At 38.0% G+C, this 23581-nt stretch overlaps 1 protein-coding gene across 1 annotated transcript; it reads left to right on the plus strand.

The window, feature by feature from the left end:
• Positions 1–392: 392 nt before the first annotated feature.
• Positions 393–4642, plus strand: LOC143737972 (protocadherin-20-like). The gene is made up of 2 exons (XM_077229786.1): positions 393–559; positions 1453–4642. The coding sequence occupies exons 1-2, from the start codon at positions 509–511 to the stop codon at positions 4048–4050; spliced, it is 2649 nt and encodes an 882-aa protein (XP_077085901.1). The 5' UTR covers positions 393–508; the 3' UTR covers positions 4051–4642.
• The last annotated feature ends 18939 nt before the right edge of the window (positions 4643–23581 follow it).

Consider the following 23581-nt stretch of genomic DNA (forward strand, 5'->3'; position numbering starts at 1 on the left):
TTACTTTATCAGTGAACAAACACTATAATCATACACATCATATTTATGATTGATAGCAGCTGCTTTATCCAGTGACTTACATATGAGGAAAAGCACAAGCAATTTACATCAAATGATTATATTAAATTCTATTATATTACATTATTACATTACAATATAATGTAATAATTTAATATAATTAAATCCAAAGTGTAGAAAAGATAATCTACATTCCTGTCATGCTGGTGTTTTCTTAACCACAAAATAATAAATCATTCAGACTAAAACAACTCCAAACGTTTTTTAAGCAAATAGACGGCCCTCCTCCTCATGCTGATTGGTCGCGCCGGAGCTCATTATTATGCAATGGGCGTGTCGGAGTGTATCAGTCAGATGAATGAGTCGAGCGCGTCAGTCGCGCATCGGGCATCGAGCGAGGAATCAGCCGCTCACAGGCGCTCATAATGCGGCTGTTACTGTGAACTCATCCCGCTCCCGTTCCCTGTGACGCCAACACTGAACGGGAAACATGTGGAACACTAACAGAGGAACATGCCTTCGCAGCAAAGGAGAGTTATGGGTAAGTTTCTTACATTCATGGAAAACTGAATTATCATGACATCAAATTGTCTTTAACAGTATCTTTGATATTTTTTAATCATATATTTATTCCAGGATTTTTACATAATCCAAATTCATCCTAATACTTGTGTAAAATCTAAATGAATCAAAGTCTAATAAGTATTTGAATGGATGTTATGATTTTGGATTATATAGATCTTGAATCCAATATGTTTTATATAATCCAAATTCATCCCAATAGTTATCAATTCTATATGTATATGGATCAAAGTCTAATCAGTATTTTGATGGATTTTTATAAAGATGTGTGTGTGCCGCGCGCGCGCGTGCGTGTAACAGAAATTAGTCGTGTAAGCATAAAGTATTACTATTTAGTTTGCAGTTTCATTACAATCGCTTAACAGTTTTTGTTTTGATATCATAGTTTCTGTCGAAAGAAATTTGTTATTATTTATAACTGTTACCACCACTGTCATAACCAAATTAATTAAACTGAGAGAAATATTCTAGAAGCATCGAACACTGTTTGAAAGAGATTTATATAATAATATTTTTTCAGCAGTAAAATAACTATAGAAATTATGTTTATCATGGTAAATAATTGGGTAAATATTCATATATTAGTGTGAACGTTAATTTACTCCAACCCTCTCCACATAAATGTTAAACTCTGCCTAATGTATAATTGATGCATTGCTTTTTTGATTATTATGTATTCCTTTTGATTTTAAAGTGATGCTGTTTTACTTATACTTCTGTTGCTTCCTACTAAACACTTTTTGTTGTTTATTTTTAGGGTTTTATTATGTATTCCATTTGATTTTAAAGTGATGCTGTTTTACTTATAGTTCTGTTGCTTCCTACTAAACACTTTTTGCTGTTTATTTTTAGGGTTTGTTCATTCTCCTCTTGTACACCGGTCCTCTCTCCTGCTCTTCAAATTTCAGTCACCTCATCTATAAGATAAAAGAAGGATTATCTAAAGGCACACTCATAGGGTCTATCGCTGTGGACTTAAACTTGGGTCTTTCCAGTGATCCCTCTCGCTCGTTCAATCTGGAGCTGAAGACGAACAGCCAGCAGTTCGTGACTCTGAACAACACGACCGGGGATCTTTTCACGTCAGCCGTGGAGATCGACCGAGAGACTCTGTGCGCCGAGTCCCACGACGGCCAAGGCTGCGCAATCTTCCTAGACGTGCTAATCCTTCCTCAGCAATACTTTCAGCTGGTTAAGATTAAAATCATAATCGAGGATGTCAACGACAACCGTCCGCGTTTCCCCGTTGACGAAATCAGGGTTTCCGTCCCGGAAAACGCTCCTGTTAACGCCAGGTTCGCAGTTGAGCAATCAGCAGTGGATCCTGACATCGGGATTCACAGTGTTCAAACATACTGGCTTGTTAACGACTATGGGTTTTTCACATTAGACGTAGAGGAGAACGAAGGCGGAGAGCTGACGCCTTTCCTCATAATTACCGAGTATCTTGATAGAGAAACACAAGCTGAGTACGTGACTGATATTATCGCTGAGGATGGAGGAACTCCACCACTTCTCGGCACTGCTACTCTGAGGATTATCATTACTGACGTCAACGATAATTGCCCTAAGTTTACAGAATCGCAAGTGAACGTTACTCTTTATGGAAACGCCTCTAAAGGCATCCAATTGGCTCGTCTACAAGCCTACGACCCAGACGAGGGGGAAAACGCTTTAATCACGTATTCCTTCAGCGAACGGGTCACCCAAGAAAGCAGAAACCTGTTTCATTTGGATACAATCACTGGGGTTCTTAAACTAGCAGGGAAGATAGACAACAACACCGGAAAGCTCTACAAACTAACCGTACTGGCTAATGGGCCGACATGTATTCCAGAAGTTGCAACGGTAACCGTTCATGTTATCCGACAGCTTTCCGGACCTCCGGCTGTTGTGCTACGTTACATCGCGTCCGAGAAAGACGGTGTTTTCAGTCTAAGTGAATCAGATCCGCCGTTTACACCAATTGCTTTTTTTACCATCAAAAACACTGAGCCACAACCCAAGATAGAGTGTTTCCTAGAAACTACAGGTCCATTTCGGCTTGTACCTTATGAGCGCTTTAAAAACGAGTACCTGCTTGAGACCACCGAACTACTGGATTATGAGCAGCAACAGGATTATGAAATGGTCGTTGTGGTTCGTAATGCTCACGGATTAGTAGTTAACACCGTGGTTAAGGTGCATGTGATGGACGTTAACGACAACGCTCCGGTTTTCAAGCAATCCTTCATTGAGATCACAGTGGAGGAGAACAACCCACCGAACACGTTCCTCGTTCAGCTTCAGGCGACCGATGCGGACAGTGAAAGCCGAGGTCAGGTTTATTATCTACTCGGTGCCGACGCTCCCACCATTTTTGGCTTGGATAGGTCAACCGGGGTTTTGTCGGTGTCCACTTCTCTTGACCGCGAGGAAAAGGAGACGTACCGATTCATGGTGCGAGCCGTCGACCGCGGGACGCCGAGAAAGGAGTCAATCGCGACTGTGATTATAACCGTACGGGATCGCAATGACAACAGCCCTCGGTTTATCAACAAGGACTTTACTTTTTTCGTGCCGGAGAACTTTCCAGGATTCGGGGAGATCGGCGTGCTTACGGTTACGGATGCGGATGCTGGGGAAAACGGCTGGGTGGCGTTGTCAATCCTAAACGGGAGTGATATCTTCGTGATTGACACCGGGCGAGGCGCGTTACGCGCCAAAACCCCTTTGGATCGGGAACAGCAGGGAACGTACTATGTGTGGATTGAGGCTATCGATGGAGGCGAACCGGCTCTTTCTTGCATCACGATGGTGACCGTTCTCCTCCTAGATGTGAACGATAACCCTCCCACTGTTCTTTTCCCTCAGTCCAACCAATCGTTCATGCTGGTGCTTCCCAACACGCTTCCAGGAACGTCGATAACGGAGGTCTATGCGGTGGACCGGGACACGGGAATGAATGCTGTTATTGCTTACAGCATCATCAAGAGAACTGACGGAGAACCGGGATCGTTTGATATCGACCCGTACACGGGAAACATCACCTTGAGGAAAGCCTTGAACAGTCGAGGCCTTTACAGTTTGTGGGTCAAAGTGAGGGATCACGGTCAACCAGAACTGTACTCTACTGTACTGGTCAACCTGTTTGTGAATGAAACTGTTAGCAATGAGACACTCATTCAAAGCTTGTTGCCCAGAGTGGTAGATATCAATCATGGTGAGGATCCTCCGATTAAGGAAGGGAGGGAAGGAGAACGAGTGCCAAATGCGTGTGGCGAGTTGATGATGGTATTGCTTGCGCTTACGGTGACTTGCCTCGGACTGTTTCTGACCGTCGTGTCATTGGTGACGTTTATCTGCTGCAAGAAAAGAAAGCCGAAAAAGAAGAGGTTAGACATTGAGATTCCTTTAAAACTCAACCATGAAATGGTGGACAAGAACCCAATGGAGATTTCAAACATATGACACTTGCCTGCTCAGCAAAAGACTGCCCAAACTATTCTGTTTACAATGTGTTTTGTGCATCTCTTACGTGAAGATATATTGTATATATTGTGCATACAGTATGTTTTGTAACTATGATGAAATTTACAAATATATATATATATATATATTGAGAAGATCGCTGCAGAATATAAAGATTTTGCTCTTTGCATTTGCTGCCCAACATGCTTTTTAATGTATCTTACAATGGTGCCCTCAGCCGTGTGTTGTGTCAAATTGTCAAAGCTCTTTTATATGCCTGTCTTTGCATTAATCTACAGGAACGATTCCCGTTCAGATGTAATGCTCCTCATGTTTGTCATCACCTTTCCAAAACAGATGAGAAATTAATGATTAGTGATTTGCAGAAGTTGTGTTTTCTGTAAGATACTAGGTTGATGTGCAATGAATCTCTTGAGCCCCAAAATGTCTTGGTTTCTCCAACTGGTTTGTGATTAATTCTTTAACGTTTGTGCGCTGTTTTCAAAGAAGCTAATGCAGCATATCTTCAGCATCTTGTTTCTCTTATGTGCAAGCAAAGAATTCATGAACATTAAAGTGCTTTATTTTCTTATTAATAGCTTGGATATGATGTTTTTTCATGTATTAGCAACTAAACTGGTGTGTTTTTTTTATTGCATGACTCAGCAGGAACTGCTCAAAACAACGCATCAATATAAACTGTCAATCTGTCAAGATATTGTTCTTGGGAATCTAAATCATTATGAGAATTCAAAGACCATCTCAGTGTTTGATTTGATCGCGTCAACACTGTTAACAAGGTGAAGTGCCTCTAATCTTTAAAAGTCTACACAAAGCATTGCATTTTTCTTTGGAAGAGATAAAATCCGAATGGTTGTTGAGAAAACGTTTTATCAGAAACCAAGCCACAAACTTGTTTGCACAAATTCTGCTGTTGTCGAAAAGCAATGATCTCTGATTATATTTTCTGAGAAATACACAGAACTGTATTGCACAAGTCATCAAAACATGAAAATTATACGAGTATAACTTATAGTTCCGAGTCTTTTTGTTGTGGTGTGATTGGCATCTCATTCTGTCCTTTTTTAATCTACCTCTTTGTGTCGGACCAATGGGATGGTATCTCCTGTGTCCCGACCCATCGCAGAGGTCAGATCAGGAGTGTGTGTTTAGCTTGTCATCGCTTGTGGAACACCATTCAGCTCTCTAAAAAACAGCCATGGCCACACGCCACTTCTATTATTCCAAAAACCAGTTTGGTTTCATTTTTCCCTTTCTCTCTCTGGAACTCTCTGAAACACTCACAATGGAAAGCAGTCATTTAAAACCACAAGAAGTCGGAGGACAGATAATGTATCGAGGCTTTGCGGTGCACAGGTTGCAAGTAGGGCCCGTCACCTGAGGTCAGGTTCACCGCTTAAGCTTCTTACTTCACCAGCAACATGTGTTCGGAAACCAGCAGGAGACTGAAATCCACCAGAGAACATTTTAATCTGCAGGTCAAGATCAAGCATCTTATAGCAAATTATGATATTGGTATTAATTGGTGGTTCGGGATTTTTATATAATATATTCCCCAAATATATTGTAGGTTTGCTTCAGATAAGAGCATTTGGCAAATGCATGGATGCAAATGCACTGAAAAAAAAAACAATTTTCACTCAATAATCGCTAGTAATGATTTTCTTCGTATTTTTGTCTTGTTTTCTAAAAATATCTAAACATTCTTAAATCAAGATCCAATTACTTGTGAAGCAAAATTATTTCTTGTTTTATGATAACATTTATCAAGTTTATGCTTAAAACAAGAACAAATATCTGCCAATGCGGTCAGAAAAATAATGTAGTTTTACCTTTGAATTAAGTTGATTTTTCCTGACCCCAATGGAAGACTTTATTAGTTGCAAGTATAAACTCACTTAATTTAGATTTTTTTTGGGTTACACTCTATTTTAAGGTGTCATTGTTACAGTGTAATTATATAATTAAGCACTACATGTACTTACTATAGGGTTAGGGTAGGATTAGGAATTGGTTGAGGGTTAGTTGCATGTAATTATGCATCATTTACTGTTATTACTATGGTAATTACATGTAACATATGTAACAAGAACACTGTCAAATAAAAAAAAACCTTTTTTTGTTTGAAAACAAGACTTAATATGTCTAAAGTAATTTTGCATTTCAAGTAAATGGATCTTGATTGAAGAATGTTTAGATATTTGTACCGAAAACAAAAACGTTGCAGAGTGAAAAATCTTATAAAGATCTTGAAAAACACTACAATAATCTCCAATTATTTACAACTTCGAAAAAAATTTTTTTTACATTATAACTAAACCTAAGCGAGTGTTCACATTGGCCGTGATTTAAAGAGACTGATCATTCATTTTTGATGAGAGTTGATGAATTTAAGGTGACTGTGCAAATGAGCCAATAGTTGCTCACACAATATTTTGATGACTGAGTTCAGTCATATAAACAGTAAAAAGAGCAGTTTAAACAGCTTTGATTATAAAAGGAACATTCGAGTTCTGTCATATTATGCCACTTGCAGTATAAGAACCAAGTGCATGTGCAAAACTCAACATCATGATCAAGGGTGTTGCTATGCATTTGCTAAGGTGATCTGAGTGTTTTTAGTGTGTTTTTAGGTGATTACATCTATGCATTCAGGGAATCTAATTTTTCACTGTAAAAAGTGTTCAGTTCACTTAATCATTTTAAGGCAACGGGTATACTCAATTTTTTAAGTAAATAAATGTAATACTTAATTGAAAAAAATAAGTTATGTTAACTTGACCATTTTTTTTTTGTTTATTTACTTAATAATTTTAAGGCAACAGGTTTCCTTAATTCAAGTTGTCTGATCACTTTTTACAGTGTACAATCAACTTGGATTTTCAAGTACAGGTGCTGGTCAACGAATTAGAATTATTTTAAATAGTGCAATCATGAAATTCTTTGAATGCATTTTTTGTGCAGAAAGCAAATCAGGTGTTCACCGCACCTGTCCTACTCGTTAGACTAATCACAGAACTCGTTATCTGGAAAAAAATTTGCTCAGCTGAGCTTTCCAAAAGGCCCATTTAGGCCATTTAACTGTGACACTGTTGTTTTATTGAATTAGAATAATGGTGAAAGCGTTTCATTGAATTAGAATAAATGCTCAAATTTTTGTTTTCTGTGAATAGTGTTCACTGTGCAGTATAAAGTCAGGGTTGAGTAGAATTTCTAAGTTGTAAAATCAATCATGGGTAAGCAGCGCGACCTCTCAACCGGAATAGTGGCTCAAATTCAAGCCCTTCGCCAACAAGGCTTGACCCAAACTAAAATTGCTGAGCAGCCCGGCATCAGCCAGTCTTCCGTCTGCAAAGCTCTCAAGAAAAACTGCAGCAAGCGCACCAACTGTTCCGGCGTCCGAAAAACTTCTGCTCGCGACAACAAGCAGCTGAGAAAGATCGCAGTCAGCAACCGGTTCAAGTCCACTTCCGAGCTCACCGACTTGTGGAACAAGCAGACCGGCGCTGACGTCTCCAGATCAACCACTTACCGTCGTCTGCGCGAACTCGGCTTCAAATCTCGCGTTCCAGCAGTAAAACCGATGCTGAACAAGAAACAAATGGTGAAACGGCTGAAGTGGGCCAAAGAACACGGCGAGTGGACTGCTGAAGACTGGCAGAAAGTGGTCTTCAGTGACGAATCACGCTTCTGCATCTCCTTCGGTGACCAAGGTCCTCGTGTCTGGCGTCGTGGTGGCGAAACCTACAACCACGAGTGCGTGAAAAGATCCGTCAAGTTTCCCCAGAGCGTTATGGTCTGGGGATGCATGTCCTCTCGAGGTGTAGGGAAACTCTGCTTCCTCAAGAAGACTGTCAATGCTGCCGTACATCAAGATGTTCTGGAAACGTTCCTGATTCCGACTGTTGAGGAACAGTTCGGCGAAGAAGACTTCATATTTCAACAGGATCTTGCACCGGCTCATGCGGCAAAGTCGACCAAAGATTGGTTCACTAAAAAACAGCTTGAAGTTTTGGCATGGCCGGCCAACTCGCCTGACCTCAATGTCATTGAAAGCCTTTGGGCCATCGTCAAGCGGAAAATTCGCGACAGAAAGCCTACTACGCTGGACCAACTGAAGCAGAACATCGCCACTGCCTGGGAAGCTGTGAGTGCGGAAACTTGCGACAAGCTGGTCAAATCGATGCCGCGGAGACTTCAGGCAGTCATACAAGCCAAAGGGGCAGCCACAAAATACTGAGAAAGTGATGATTGTAATTATAATAAAAATTATTGCAATTCAATGAAACGCTTTCACCATTATTCTAATTCAATAAAACAACAGTGTCACAGTTAAATGGCCTAAATGGGCCTTTTGGAAAGCTCAGCTGAGCAAATTTTTTTCCAGATAACGAGTTCTGTGATTAGTCTAACGAGTAGGACAGGTGCGGTGAACACCTGATTTGCTTTCTGCACAAAAAATGCATTCAAAGAATTTCATGATTGCACTATTTAAAATAATTCTAATTCGTTGACCAGCACCTGTAAATTCAACTTAAATTACATTAAAAAAAAATTTTGAATCTTGTATAAGTTCTAAATTGCTTAACTTATTTTGACGATGTGCAATATAAAAACATATGTTTTCATAACTTATTGATCATTTTTTTCATAGTGTAGAAGTACATTATAGTAGAAATGCATATTATGCAAAAGTACAGCCTCTATAACACACATTTTTTTCACTCCTCTTCTGTGAATTCAATATGTTCACTATGACGGGGTACGGTCGGGTCACATTTAATCTGAGCTTGATTACTTATGTCACACTATAAGTATGTGTGTATGTTCTCACTCCACCAGACGATTGTGTGCGTCTCACGGCCCTCGACCGAGACCAACACAAACAGAACATTATCCTGGAGACGAAGGGCCTGATTGCGTTCGCTGTGGTGATGATGGAGAACCTGTGAGAGACGCACAACAAACAGCCTCTGATTAATAAAGTACACTTTATTCCCGTCCTGCTCCAGCTCTCTCTCTGATTGCTGCTTGAAATTAAATGTGCGGCTACCAAAAACGGCTGTTCAAATTTAACTCAGGTACTGATGTCCTATAGTGTTTAAAGCACAATTACTATCATTTTTCTTGTTAAAAATGAGTCGATTTGGTATCATTTTCTCCAATCTTGGCACTGTGCTTCCCGAAAACCTGACCAACCTGTTTCTGAAGACTCTTGACACTGTTTACCATTCCACATAACACGATAACCACCTAGTTTGCAGATGAAAGGAGATTCAAATTGACTCATTGCCTCTGAATCAAGCGAACAGCCACAGATTTTACTTCACAGATTATGAGGTGCGACGATTCTGCCACAATTCAAAACAGAGTCAAATGCGTCTGCAAAGTTGACATGAAAGTCGGCAGGGTTGGCAGGTCTACATAACAAAACTAGCTCAATGTGGTCAAACAAAAGTAGCTCAAAATCAACCCTTTCCCAATTATCAAAACTCAAAATATGCCACTCACATACATAACACATTCATGCACTGTCTGCATTACACACAATTCAACAATTTACTGTATATTAGTATCAGTCCTCACAAAACACATCATCTAGCACAGTTCATTTTTAGAATGTAAAACGGGTAAAACATCTCAATGTTTTTCTCCCTTAAAATAAGTTTAAAAAATAATTTCTCATACCTCATTTAGTATGCGCGGTTCTATAAATATGCAAATGAGCCCCGCCTCCACTCACTCACTCACTCAGAGATCCACTCGTTGACGATCACATGTTGATCTGATTGGTTACAAGGTAGTTTGTGACGTCAGAAACACCAGCGATTTCAAAGCGTGTTTTTGAGACTGTCTTTGGTTCACTGCAGTTTTAAGGAGAAAATACTCAGCAATTCTGTCGACTTATGAATTTACACATGGTTTGTCTTAAAGCATATTAAAAAACGTAATTCTCACCACAGGAGGACTTTAAAAGTTCTGCTGGAAAACCACCGACTTGGCAACCCTGGTGAATCGTGTTCCAAAAAGACTGGGAACATTAAGAAAGTCATTCATTTACATATTTAAACACCTGTGTTGCCTTCTTGCTCATTACTGTCAGTTCGCTTAAATTAACATGTTAAGGTGTAAGGTGCAAACACAGGAAATGACATCACCCTGACTCAGCCAATCCTCTGATGTCTGCTGTGCTTTTCTTGGCTCTGTCGGGTCAGACACGGGGAACTGCAAACAGCCTTGTTATTATTTCATTACATTTCATCTCCTGTTGTTTTTATAGAGCAGATATGTGATGGTTGTTTTAAAAAATATAAATTTGAGGATTTGGTGTCGGGCTAAGCAGATTTAGATGGGCGTCTCGTTCTGTTGTGTTTAAAGTCCCCCTGTAGTGAATAATTGTATCCCTTAAAACTCATCTTTGATCATAAAAGTGAAATATTTCAATGTTTTTTCCTTGAAAAATGTTTTATTCATGCCTTAAAATATCTTGTATGTAACTCGACACCCCTGCCTCATTTAGTATGTGTGGTTCTATGAATACGCAAATGAGCCCCGCCTCCACTCACTCACTCAGAGATCCACTCGTTGACGATCACACGTTGATCTGATTGGTTACAAGGTAGTTTGTGACGTCAGAAACACCAGTGATTTCAAACTGTGTTTTTGAGACTGTCTTTGGTTCACTGCAGTTTTAAGGAGAAAATACTCAGCAATGCTGTCGACTTATGAATTTACACATGGCTTGTCTTTAAGCATATTAAAAACACCACATTGACACATAAACAACATTAAAAGCTGGATTTTCACCACTGGGGGACTTTAAAGTTTGCATGAAATGAGTTGTGATAGGATTTTCTTCCCTAGTGAAACTGTGGGCGGGGCTTGATTGTGTCTGTGGGGAATTGATCGGATGATTGGGGTTTGCTATTGATGGATCTCATGTGAGTGACAAGTTCCTCCGCCCTTGTTATCACAGAAGAGAAGAGATGACGCTCTTATTCAGATTCAAGATTACAAGGCACATGAAATATTATGAGCAAGGAAAAACAAATACTGCAATATTTCATGGAAAATCAAGAATTGTCTATTTTGATTTTATGAACCGCACAGTAGGTCCCGAGCGTTTGACAGCGTGCCATTCTCTTCCTTTAGAAAGCGCTGGATCTGAAATTACGTTCAATTATTAATCGCGTAGACAATAAGTAATTACTATCAGTCATGGGCCGATCCTGTTACCGGATCGCTCTTATAGTTCCTGCTATGCTTTGAATCCAAACAAACGCGGTCGTACAATGGCGCTCGGGATCGGGTTTCTCCGTCACGGACCGCGCCACCGTTCCCGTTATGACACCGGATCCGTCTTCATCTTCTCACTCTTGTCTCCCCATTTCAATAATGCATTCACACATCATTATCCTCCCAAAAATCTCGGCCTTTGATCTAACAGGTCTTTCAGGCCCGTGATGCAATAGAAAATAATCCAATCCAAGCCTTTTGATCCTCGTCCGGATTATGTTGCTGATTTCGTTCCCGTTTCCCATTCTATATCTCTCGCTGCCTCGGAAAAAGTCAAGATGATGGGCCTGTGAAAGCTTTGCGGATTTGTTTTAAGACATAATAGCTGTTGTCAAAGCAGGAATGCAGCCAAGAACACAATGACACAAACAGCATCCAGAACTTGAATCACCAAAGCTGCTTGTTGTTCTGCCTTAGTTTGTTTAGTTAGTCATATCAAAGTATGTGAACTATTCACTACTGGTTATTGTCTGCTTTTGTAAGAGAAATGAATAGATACTGTATATGTAAAGCTGATAGGTATGAAAGCTTGTTTCCGATACAGGATAAAAGATAAAAAAAAGGGAATTGCGAGTTTACATCAGAATTGCGAGTTATAAAGTCAGAATTGCGTGATATAAAGTCACAATTGCGAGTTATAAAGTAAGAATTGCGTGATATAAAGTCACAATTGCGAGTTATAAAGTCAGAATTGCATGATATAAAGTCACAATTGAGAGTTATAAAGTCAGAATTGCGTGATATAAAGTCACAATTGCGAGTTATAAAGTAAGAATTGCGTGATATAAAGTCACAATTGAGAGTTATAAAGTCAGAATTGCATGATATAAAGTCACAATTGAGAGTTATAAAGTCAGAATTGCATGATATAAAGTCACAATTGAGAGTTATAAAGTCAGAATTGCATGATATAAAGTCACAATTGAGAATTATCAAGTCAGAATTGCATGATATAAAGTCACAATTGAGAGTTATAAAGTCAGAATTGCATGATATAGTCACAATAGAGAGTTATAAAGTAAGAATTGCGTGATATAAAGTCACAATTGAGAGTTATAAAGTCAGAATTGCATGATATAAAGTCACAATTGAGAGTTATAAAGTCAGAATTGCATGATATAAAGTCACAATTGAGAGTTATAAAGTCAGAATTGCATGATATAAAGTCACAATTGAGAATTATCAAGTCAGAATTGCATGATATAAAGTCACAATTGAGAGTTATAAAGTCAGAATTGCATGATATAGTCACAATAGAGAGTTATAAAGTCAGAATTGTGTGATATAAAGTCACAATTGAGAGTTATAAAGTCAGAATTGCGTGATATAAAGTCACAATTGCGAGTTATAAAGTCAGAATTGCGTGATATAAAGTCACAATTGAGAGTTATAAAGTCAGAATTGCATGATATAAAGTCACAATTGAGAGTTATAAAGTCAGAATTGCATGATATAAAGTCACAATTGAGAGTTATAAAGTCAGAATTGCGTGATATAAAGTCACAATTGCGAGTTATAAAGTCAGAATTGCGTGATATAAAGTCACAATTGAGAGTTATAAAGTCAGAATTGCATGATATAAAGTCACAATTGAGAGTTATAAAGTCAGAATTGCGTGATATAAAGTCACAATTGAGAGTTATAAAGTCAGAATTGCATGATATAAAGTCACAATTGAGAGTTATAAAGTCAGAATTGCGTGATATAAAGTCACAATTGCGAGTTATAAAGTCAGAATTGCGTGATATAAAGTCACAATTGAGAGTTATAAAGTCAGAATTGCATGATATAAAGTCACAATTGAGAGTTATAAAGTCAGAATTGCATGATATAAAGTCACAATTGAGAATTATCAAGTCAGAATTGCATGATATAAAGTCACAATTGCGAGTTATAAAGTCAGAATTGCATGATATAAAGTCACAATTGAGAGTTATAAAGTCAGAATTGCGTGATATAAAGTCACAATTGCGTGATATAAAGTCACAATTGAGAGTTATAAAGTCAGAATTGCGTGATATAAAGTCACAATTGCATGATATAAAGTCACAATTGAGAGTTATAAAGTCAGAATTGCATGATATAAAGTCACAATTGAGAGTTATAAAGTCAGAATTGCGTGATATAAGGTCACAATTGAGAGTTATAAAGTCAGAATTGCATGATATAAAGTCACAATTGAGAGTTATAAAGTCAGAATTGCGTGATATAAAGTCAGAATTGCGTGATATAAAGTCACAATTCAGAGTTATAAAGTCAGAATTGCGTGATATAAAGTCAAAATTGCGAGTTATAAAGTCAGAATTGCATGATATAAAGTCACAATTGAGAGTTATAAAGTCAGAATTGCGTGATATAAAGTCACAATTGAGAGTTATAAAGTCAGAATTGCATGATATAAAGTCACAATTGAGAGTTATAAAGTCAGAATTGCGTGATATAAAGTCACAATTGCGAGTTATAAAGTCAGAATTGCGTGATATAGTCACAATTGCGAGTTATAAAGTCAGAATTGCGTGATATAAAGTCAAAATTGAGAGTTATAAAGTCAGAATTGCGTGATATAAAGTCACAATTGAGAGTTATAAAGTCAGAATTGCATGATATAAAGTCACAATTGAGAGTTATAAAGTCAGAATTGCATGATATATAGTCACAATTGCGAGTTATAAAGTCAGAATTGCATGATATATAGTCACAATTGCGAGTTATAAAGTCAGAATCGCATGATATAAAGTCACAATTGAGAATTATAAAGTCAGAACTGCATGATATAAAGTCACAATTGAGAGTTATAAAGTCAGAATTGCGTGATATAAAGTCACAATTGAGAGTTATAAAGTCAGAATCGCATGATATAGTCACAATTGAGAGTTATAAAGTCAGAATTGCATGATATAAAGTCACAATTGAGAATTATAAAGTCAGAACTGCATGATATAAAGTCACAATTGAGAGTTATAAAGTCAGAATTGCGTGATATAAAGTCACAATTGAGAGTTATAAAGTCAGAATTGCATGATATAGTCACAATAGAGAGTTATAAAGTCAGAATTGCGTGATATAAAGTCATAATTGAGAGTTAAAAAGTCATAATTGCCTGATATAGTCATAATTGAGAGTTATAAAGTCAGAATTGTGTGATATAAAGCCGAAATTGAGAGTTATAAAGTCACAATTGAGAGTTAAAAAGTCATAATTGCATGATATAAAGTCACAATTGAGAGTTATAAAGTCATAATTGCATGATATAAAGTCACAATTGAGTTATAAAGTCAGAATTGCATGATATAAAGTCACAATTGAGAGTTATAAAGTCAGAATCGCATGATATAAAGTCACAATTGAGAGTTATAAAGTCAGAATTGCATGATATAAAGTCACAATTGAGAGTTATAAAGTCAGAATTGCATGATATAGTCACAATAGAGAGTTATAAAGTCAGAATTGCATGATATAAAGTCACAATTGAGTTATAAAGTCAGAATTGCATGATATAAAGTCACAATTGAGAGTTATAAAGTCAGAATTATGAGATAAAAAAGTTGCAATTATCTTTTCAAATGTTTTATTCTGTGGCGGAAACAAGCTATACATTCACTGCAGATACGGTTGTCTTATGAGAGCTTAATCTCAGCATGCACATCAGTGTTGGAAATTAACTATTTAAACATAGTAAATTAACCCCCCAATAGCGTGACCAGTAACCGCCCTCTCTCGCTTAAACTCAATAAGTTGGCAGAACTAAAAAATTTGAGTTAATCAGCTACATCAAATTTAAGTTAAGAAATTCATAGTTTAAGTAAGCAAAACTGGCAGATTTCAATTTTGTACTCAGTTAATTCATACATTCAAACCCGACAAAACAGAAACTCTTCTAAATTAGCATAGCAAAGCATTAAACACTACTGAATCTCTCATTTAAAGGGTCATTCCACCGGTGGAGAAATGAATATTTATTGAAAGTGGGTCATATATGTAGTAGAATAGTATCATAAATTTCTAATTTGGGACCTTCTTGGCCGATAAAAGGCAGAAAATGACTTTTTAGTGCTTGTGGATTGTAGACAACAATCCCCATAGTGCATTGCAATGCTCAACTCCGCAGACCACTCCCACTACAGTAGCTAGCTTAACTGCAAGATATTTGTGCAATGAACCTGCCACGTTAGCGGGTTAACAAAATGAAAATAAACGTACTTTACAGAAAGATGAACATTTGACCCTGTAGGCTTTGGCTGACGTTGCCAGTTGACCTTAGGTATTCTAAAGTAGGTCTCCAGGACGCCGCTATCAATATGGGGTGCGAAACTCGGGTGAGCAACAACACACACGTCCGTGTCATCCTCCGATTCCGTAATTTCAATTAGAAATTGGCACCGCTGGAATTCTCAGCAGCAGACAGACTCTTGTTCTACAGTGAGAGCACAGGCACCACCAATCTGCCCCAGCTCGAGCCATCGCGGGCTCCTCGTCCTCGTCTCGTCGGCTGTGGTGACAGCAGCTTCTGCCGCCTCCTGGTCCTCCATAGCCCTCAGCTGCTCGTCCTCGTCTCGTCGGCTGTGGTGACAGCAGCGTCTGCCGCCTCCTGGTCCTCCATAGCCCTCAGCTGCTCGTCCTCGTCTCGTCGGCGGTGGTGACAGCAGCTTCTGCCGCCTCCTGGTCCTCCATAGCCCTCAGCTGCTCGTCCTCGTCTCGTCGGCTGTGGTGACAGCAGTTTCTGCCGCCTCCTGGTCCTCCATAGCCCTCAGCTCCTCGTCCTCGTCTCGTCGGCTGTGGTGACAGCAGCTTCTGCCGCCTCCTGGTCCTCCATAGCCCTCAGCTCCTCGTCCTCGTCTCGTCGGCTGTGGTGACAGCAGTTTCTGCCGCCTCCTGGTCCTCCATAGACCTCAGCTGCTCGTCCTCGTCTCGTCGGCTGTGGTGACAGCAGCTTCTGCCGCCTCCTGGTCCTCCATAGCCCTCAGCTCCTCGTCCTCGTCTCGTCGGCTGTGGTGACAGCAGCTTCTGCCGCCTCCTGGTCCTCCATAGCCCTCAGCTGCTCGTCCTCGTCTCGTCGGCTGTGGTGACAGCAGCTTCTGCCGCCTCCTGGTCCTCCATAGCCCTCAGCTGCTGGTCCTCGTCTCGTCGACTGTGGTGACAGCAGCTTCTGCCGCCTCCTGGTCCTCCATAGCCCTCAGCTGCTCGTCCTCGTCTCGTCGGCGGTGGTGACAGCATCTTCTGCCGCCTCCTGGTCCTCCATAGCCCTCAACTGCTCGTCCTCGTCTCGTCGGCTGTGGTGACAGCAGCTTCTGCCGCCTCCTGGTCCTCCATAGCCCTCAGCTGCTCGTCCTCGTCTCGTCGGCTGTGGTGACAGCAGCTTCTGCCGCCTCCTGGTCCTCCATAGACCTCAGCTGCTCGTCCTCGTCTCGTCGGCGGTGGTGACAGCAGCTTCTGCCGCCTCCTGGTCCTCCATAGCCCTCAGCTGCTCGTCCTCGTCTCGTCGGCGGTGGTGACAGCAGCTTCTGCCGCCTCCTGGTCCTCCATAGCCCTCAGCTGCTCGTCCTCGTCTCGTCGGCTGTGGTGACAGCCGCTTCTGCCGCCTCCTGGTCCTCCATAGCCCTCAGCTGCTCGTCGCTATACTGTGGCTCATTAAGGTAGCCACGAACATCCGTTTCTACCATAACTTCGTCAAAATCCAGATCCTCCATAATGCATCCATCTGCGTATTCAGTACCTTCGTCCATATTTTCAAAATGTTTCTGCGGTTGAAATCAAACGCACTGGCACTGATCTGTGATTGGTCTGTTAGCGCATTAGGTCCAACCCCCTATGGGTGGGTTTGAAAGGGTGGGAACTAGTGCTTGTAGTCTTTACAGAAATCCCCCCCCCCCCCTTTACACTTCCTTCTACATTGACGTAAAATGACAATTTTTGTGTCATTGTAGGAGGAAGTGATAAAGGTAAATAGAGGATTTCTCTCGTCTCAGGGGAAGATGAAAGAGTGTTGCAACCCCTACCTAACCTGACCCTTTAACATTAACTCTTGCACACAAAAAAAAACATAATATAGCACTTAGTTTTAGCATGAGTGTCGTGGCAAAGCATGCTGGTAAGTTTGTCTAAATTTAAGTTCATAAAACTCAAAACAATGAAACAATTTAGATTACTTAAAAAGTGTCAGTTTCGTGAACTCAAAAGAAAGTTCTGAATCCTCATGAAATTTAATTTGATTGAACTAATTTGTTTAATTTGAGTTTGCCCTACTCAAACCAAATAATTATTTTGAGTGTTGTGGTTTACAGTGGAAAAGTCGAATTCATTTTAGCCAATGAATTTATTCAGACAAAAAAAAAAAATTCCAGTGCAGCATTTCACATTTAGTGTAGTGAAATATTTAGTTAAACGCTGATGTTTTCAACTTTTTCGAGTTTTATTAGTTGCATTTAGTGTCAGTTATGTGTTCAAGTTTGATACTGTGACTGATCAAGATTCTCAAAGTTTTATGCCAAATAAATACTGATCTGAAGAAAAAAAAACATTTGATCAAATATTTCAAATAAATTTAATAGAAGAGTTAAATATTTTAAAAGATATTTCCCCATGTGATCATTCAATAACAATATAATATGATTTCTTAAAATTGAGTGATGCAATATTCTAACATTATTTTAAAAAGAAGCCGTGATCATTTTCCTTGTATGATCGATTAGCTTCAATACTGATTCATTTATCAGCAATAATCTATAACCAGCACATATATGCAAATACCTGCAGCAAAAGATTTTCTGCATTTCCCATCAGCCTCTCTGCTTTATAGATTGTTCATAGCGTCTCATTTACATAATAATGATGTTTTGTGGATTTCAGACGCATTATTCACCGTTTCCTAATGTTTTATTTTTCTCGGAATCTCTCTAAATACACACATAAATTCAGATGGGAGAGAAATGGTCTGGCGTTTAATACTGCCATAAAAAAAGCATAAAAACCATAATCAACCTCCTGACAGCATAATGCATATTTGTGAAATATCTCTCGGTTTTTAATACAGACAGCCATTGTATTGCCGTGACCTTATTTAATCCACGGCAGATGATTCTTCTGTGGTTTAGGAATCTGTGCAGATACGACCCGTGTGTAAACCCCTCTTAAAGGAAAGTAAACCCCCTGGAGCTTTGACCCATTTCTGTACCTCATTGTTCACATGGCTCTCAGATTCTGGCCTTCACTGAACACAGTGTTGTTGATTTGCTTGAAAGAACTTTTTTAAATTATATATCAGGCCGAAATCTTCATTTTCCCTCATAAATCATTACTATTGGTCACCTTTTATGTATATATGTGGGTTCTGCATATATCTAACCAATGAAAAGTATTCAAAAGAGCTTTTGACTAAACCTCGAAACTCCATTGGCTGCTCAAACTGTCAGTCAAACCTCATAGCTCCGCCCCTCCTCTACTGGGAATGCAGTCTGGAACGTCTATGCTTGTTTGCAATGCCAGGGTAAATAACGACTGGTACTCTGTCAAATTGTAAATTTTTTGTTTGTTTTTTTAATTCTTCATCGGAATGATACGAAACTTGGTAAAGGTTTTGGCACTTGCTATGTGAACACAAAATAAAAATCATCCTCGCAGTCAAAAATGAGCGCATTGGAAATGAATGAGAGACGAATTTCCTCTAGTGGAAGCGTTTGGTACTGCGGCCGAACAACATCTCACTGAACGCCCATTTACTGAGATATCAAGCAAAAATTTTTAACAAAACTCGTTGAGATTTATGGCTTTGATTTTCTCACCGTTTTAGAGTAAAACATGTTTTTGTTAGTATTACTATAGTTATAGTAAGTAGTAGGCTATTTTTGCACTTTTTTCATAACAATAAACAAATTTCTGTAACTTTTTAAAAGTTTTTTTGCTTCAGAAAAGCATTCAAGATTTACCACAGTTTAAGTTGGAAATAAAATGTTCAGGTCTATGGTCAAAAAGTGAATAAATGGATTATAAATACAGCGTAAATATAATTTAGTCCCCTAAAAATACAAAATATTAAATAAAAAACATTATCAAACTAAAATATAGTACATTAATTTCATTGAAATAAAAACCGACACACGAAGAGCACCAGAGGGTTAAATAAGTACACTGTTTACTTTACTCAAGGCTAATGTTTTATGTTTTTAAGGAGCGTTTGCACAGCGCGAATGTCAAATTAATATGAGCCGTATTGCATTACTGCAATCACGACTTGAGTTCATTTTTACAAACAGAGTTCAAATGATCATCTGTGTAAATGAACTACCGGCTGCAGAAGCTTAATTTGTTTTGCACCGGAACGTTATTTTAACCCTTTCGGCAGCGCACAGAATCTGCATCTGTTGTTGTGTCTCTGTATCAGAGCTTGTGGAAAGTAATCAGTGGCTAATGTAAGATAGATGTGAAGGTATAGCTGCGTTTAGGGGGGTCAGGATTGGTGAATAGAGATTATAGACCCCCTAAATGCCAGATTAAGATTATCACTGCATTTCTGATTCTATTGAAGCGAGAAAATAAACCGTATAGGCTACAGATATTAGTGGGTCAGGACCAGATGCAGGTTTTAGGCTCAAAGCATCTGTCAGATATGATCTAATACATGTGTAACAGAGCGTATGAAGGGTTTTCTGTTAGAACGGTGTGTGTTAGCGGCACCTAATAACTAATGATCGAAATCAATCAAAACTAACTTTAGCTGGACAATAACTTTATTCTAGATGTGCTGTAAAGCCTAAACAATCTCAGTTACTTTAATGTCCTATTATCATTGTAAAAACAGCGCTTTGAAACAATCTATATTGTTAAAAACGCTGTGTAAATGAAGGTGACTTGACTTGTGTGGACAGTTGCATAGGTTTAAGCCCCTCCTCCTAAAAAGCACACTGTGCTCTTATTGGTCGACTGGAGCAGTGTGTTGTGATTGGTCAAGCGCTTTGAGCGTGTTTGGGGAAATTATGTTTTGAATTAGAAAGAGCCCGAACTACGGTGTTACTCTTCACTTGTTTAACGGCAGGAGAGAAGGTATATTACTATGGAAGCTTGTTTCCGCAACAGAATAAAACATTTTATAAGATAATTGCGACTTTTTATCTCACAATTGCGAGTTTACATCTCACAGTGTGATATAAAGTCAGAATTGTGCGTTATAAAGTCAGAATTGTGTGATATAAAGCCGCAATCGAGAGTATATATCGCAATAAATGTTTATATCTCGCAATTGCGACTTTATATTGCGCAATTCTGACTTTATATCACTCAATTCTGAGTATATAAAGTGATATAAAGTCGCAATTGCGAGTTATAAAGTCAGAGTTGCGAGAAATAAACATTTATTGCGACTTTATATCACACAATTCTGAATTTGTAACACAATTATGACTTTATATCACGCAACTTTGACTTTATAACTTGCAATTGTGACTTTATATCACGCAATTCTGAGATAGAATTCAGAATTGCATGATAAAAAGTAGCAATTAACTTTTTTATTTTTTATTCTGTGGCGGAAACAAGCTTCCATATTTTAGATTTTTTTTAAATGACACAATTTATCTTTAAAGTTATTTGATGGGCTTGTGAATAAATTGTGAAGCCACCTGTCAAGTAAAGTACTGTTTTTACTTTACTACATCCAGAACACACATTATCAAAAGCAGATGAAAATGAGTGTGATCCACTTAATCGTAGCACATTAGTACAGAATATTAAAAATGAACTTCTAACTTCAAATACAACATAATTATTACTGAACTTCTGAGCACATTTATAAAGGGCATAATTCAAAAACTAAAGTCTTGCAGTTTTAAAAGTATTCTTCATTTTTCTCTTTGCATTATTATTCCTAATTCCCTTTTTTCCTCTTTTTGGCTGCACAGACAGAATAAGGTAATAATGTATGAACGGAGGGTTTGAAAGCAGGTTCTGGGAGATGCTTTTCTGCAGATCAATAATCAGAAACACACGTCAACATCACAGAGAATATGCTGACAGATCTCTTACTGTACGTGTCAGAAGAGATGAACGAGAGCTACAAACTCTCACACACACACACACACACACACACACATCCTCGAATGCATTTGAATAAATGGTAAACTAGGAAACACTCAGATAAATTCACATCCAACAGCGTTTTCAAATCAAAAAACAAGGAGATTCAAGTAAAAACAATTTTTTTTACTATTTAACCAATAAAAAAAAAATCTTTATATATATATATATATATATATATATATATATATACACACACACATACAACATACAATATAATAAATATAGATTATATGAATAAACAAAAATATAATAAATAATATAGACATATATTTAATATATAAATATTATAAAATTATAAATAAAAATGAAAAACTACTTTTTTAGCTACTAAAAATAAATAAAATAAAAAATTACACATATATATATATTAAAATGTAATTAAATACTACTTAATATAGTAACTATTAATATATATATATATATATAATTCTAATTATATATAAAATGATATATAACATAATTAATAATATAATTGTATTATAATTTAATTAATCTTTAAGAATTTAAAATGTAATTATATATAACGGAAATATATAGATAGATATAATCATTCTAAATAAAAATACTACTTTTACTACCATTAAAAAATAAAATATAAAAATACATAAATATTTTATTAAAATGTAATAACCCTACTTTATTATAGTAATTATATTTGTGTGTGTGTGTGTGTGTGCACGTGTAGGTATATTCTATTTTTTTATACAGTACACTACGGCTTCAGAAGCATTACTGAATGTGTGTAATTTGTCACGATGTGCTAACGCTCGTGACTCCATTGGTGACCCAAGTTAGAAATACAAGCTGTATCACATGTTTGTGGTATTAAAAAAAAAATCTGATTCTGAGAATTATGATGCACTTTCACAAATTTCCATTGTCATATTTGTGGGCTGAACTCATGCATCTATTAAAGGACGTAATTGATGAGAGTTGGAGCATAAAGTGCAGAAGCGTTGCCAAGATTCATCTGATGTTTTGACAGAAGTAAGAATCTGTGTTATGTGAATTCTGCTCATTTGCGGGTCATGTTTCGTGACTTCTAAAAGACCGTGTTGATGCAGGAAAGAGGAAGTTCAGATCAGGCGAAATCAGATTCCCACGAACAGCTCTGGTTTTAATTAGATATATCTCTGCTGGCGTCCTGACAGAAGCTTCACATCTACTGGAAACCTTCCTCTTTACTCTATTAACATTCCTGATGAAAGTTTGATGTAGTACAGAGGCACAAATCGTCCTCTCGTATCATACTGTCCGCTTCCATCCCGGCCGCTCTGTCTCCCAGTCTCATTCAATTACGGTTTCACTCAAGAAGAGAAGCCAGATATTCTCTCGGAGGCTGGAAGACTATTTGCTCCTTGCAAAATGGACGCATGAACCAATTTTGATTTAATATCCAGCTTCAATGACCTCCCAGTTTTAGCCTCAGCCTTGTTCCCTGAGCAACTGGTGCACATTATTCTCAAAACTGAACGATCTTCCTCAATCTGGAAAACTCGAATCTGATTGGCCGGCTCGAGTGAAGACACCCATTAGTTTATCAGAGATACAATGTCATGTTTGCAACTCATTTTGATCTCTGGATGCGGGTAAACAAGAGAGGAACGGTATATCGAGGGCAGAAAGTGAGTTTTACTTCAGATGGCATTTTTTAATTTTGTCTATTTAAATGCATTGGGAAAATCAATTGGATAAACACAATCAATAAAGTCTAGTTTACTAAAATTGTTTTTTTCCCGTATAACCGTTAGCCGTGTTATTTTAGAACTATTATAATTGTCATTAATATTTTGAATCAGTTTTTACTACTATTTTTTTTTATTTTCATTTTGAATAAGGTTTTAGGAATTTTGTTGTGTGTTTTGAATGTGTAAAAACATTCATTTTCTCCAAATGATTTTGAACAATAACTTATAAACCTTAAAAGACAGACTATAAGCTACGAGGTTGTTAATTGATGGTATTTGTTTCACATTATTTCAGCTTATTTTTAAAACAGTCGTGTTTAACAGTGGAATTCCTGGTGAAAAACTACATTACCCAAGATGCTGTACAGAAAATTCCACCAATCAGAGAGCAGAGCTCTTTAGCTCCGCCCACTCCCATAAAGTCAATCTCTCTATGCTCTTACAATACTTCAATGTGG

This window comes from Siphateles boraxobius, unplaced genomic scaffold (genome assembly GCF_051911475.1).
Source record: "Siphateles boraxobius isolate OS27281-9 unplaced genomic scaffold, OSU_SipBor_1 135, whole genome shotgun sequence".
Lineage (NCBI taxonomy): Eukaryota > Metazoa > Chordata > Actinopteri > Cypriniformes > Leuciscidae > Siphateles > Siphateles boraxobius.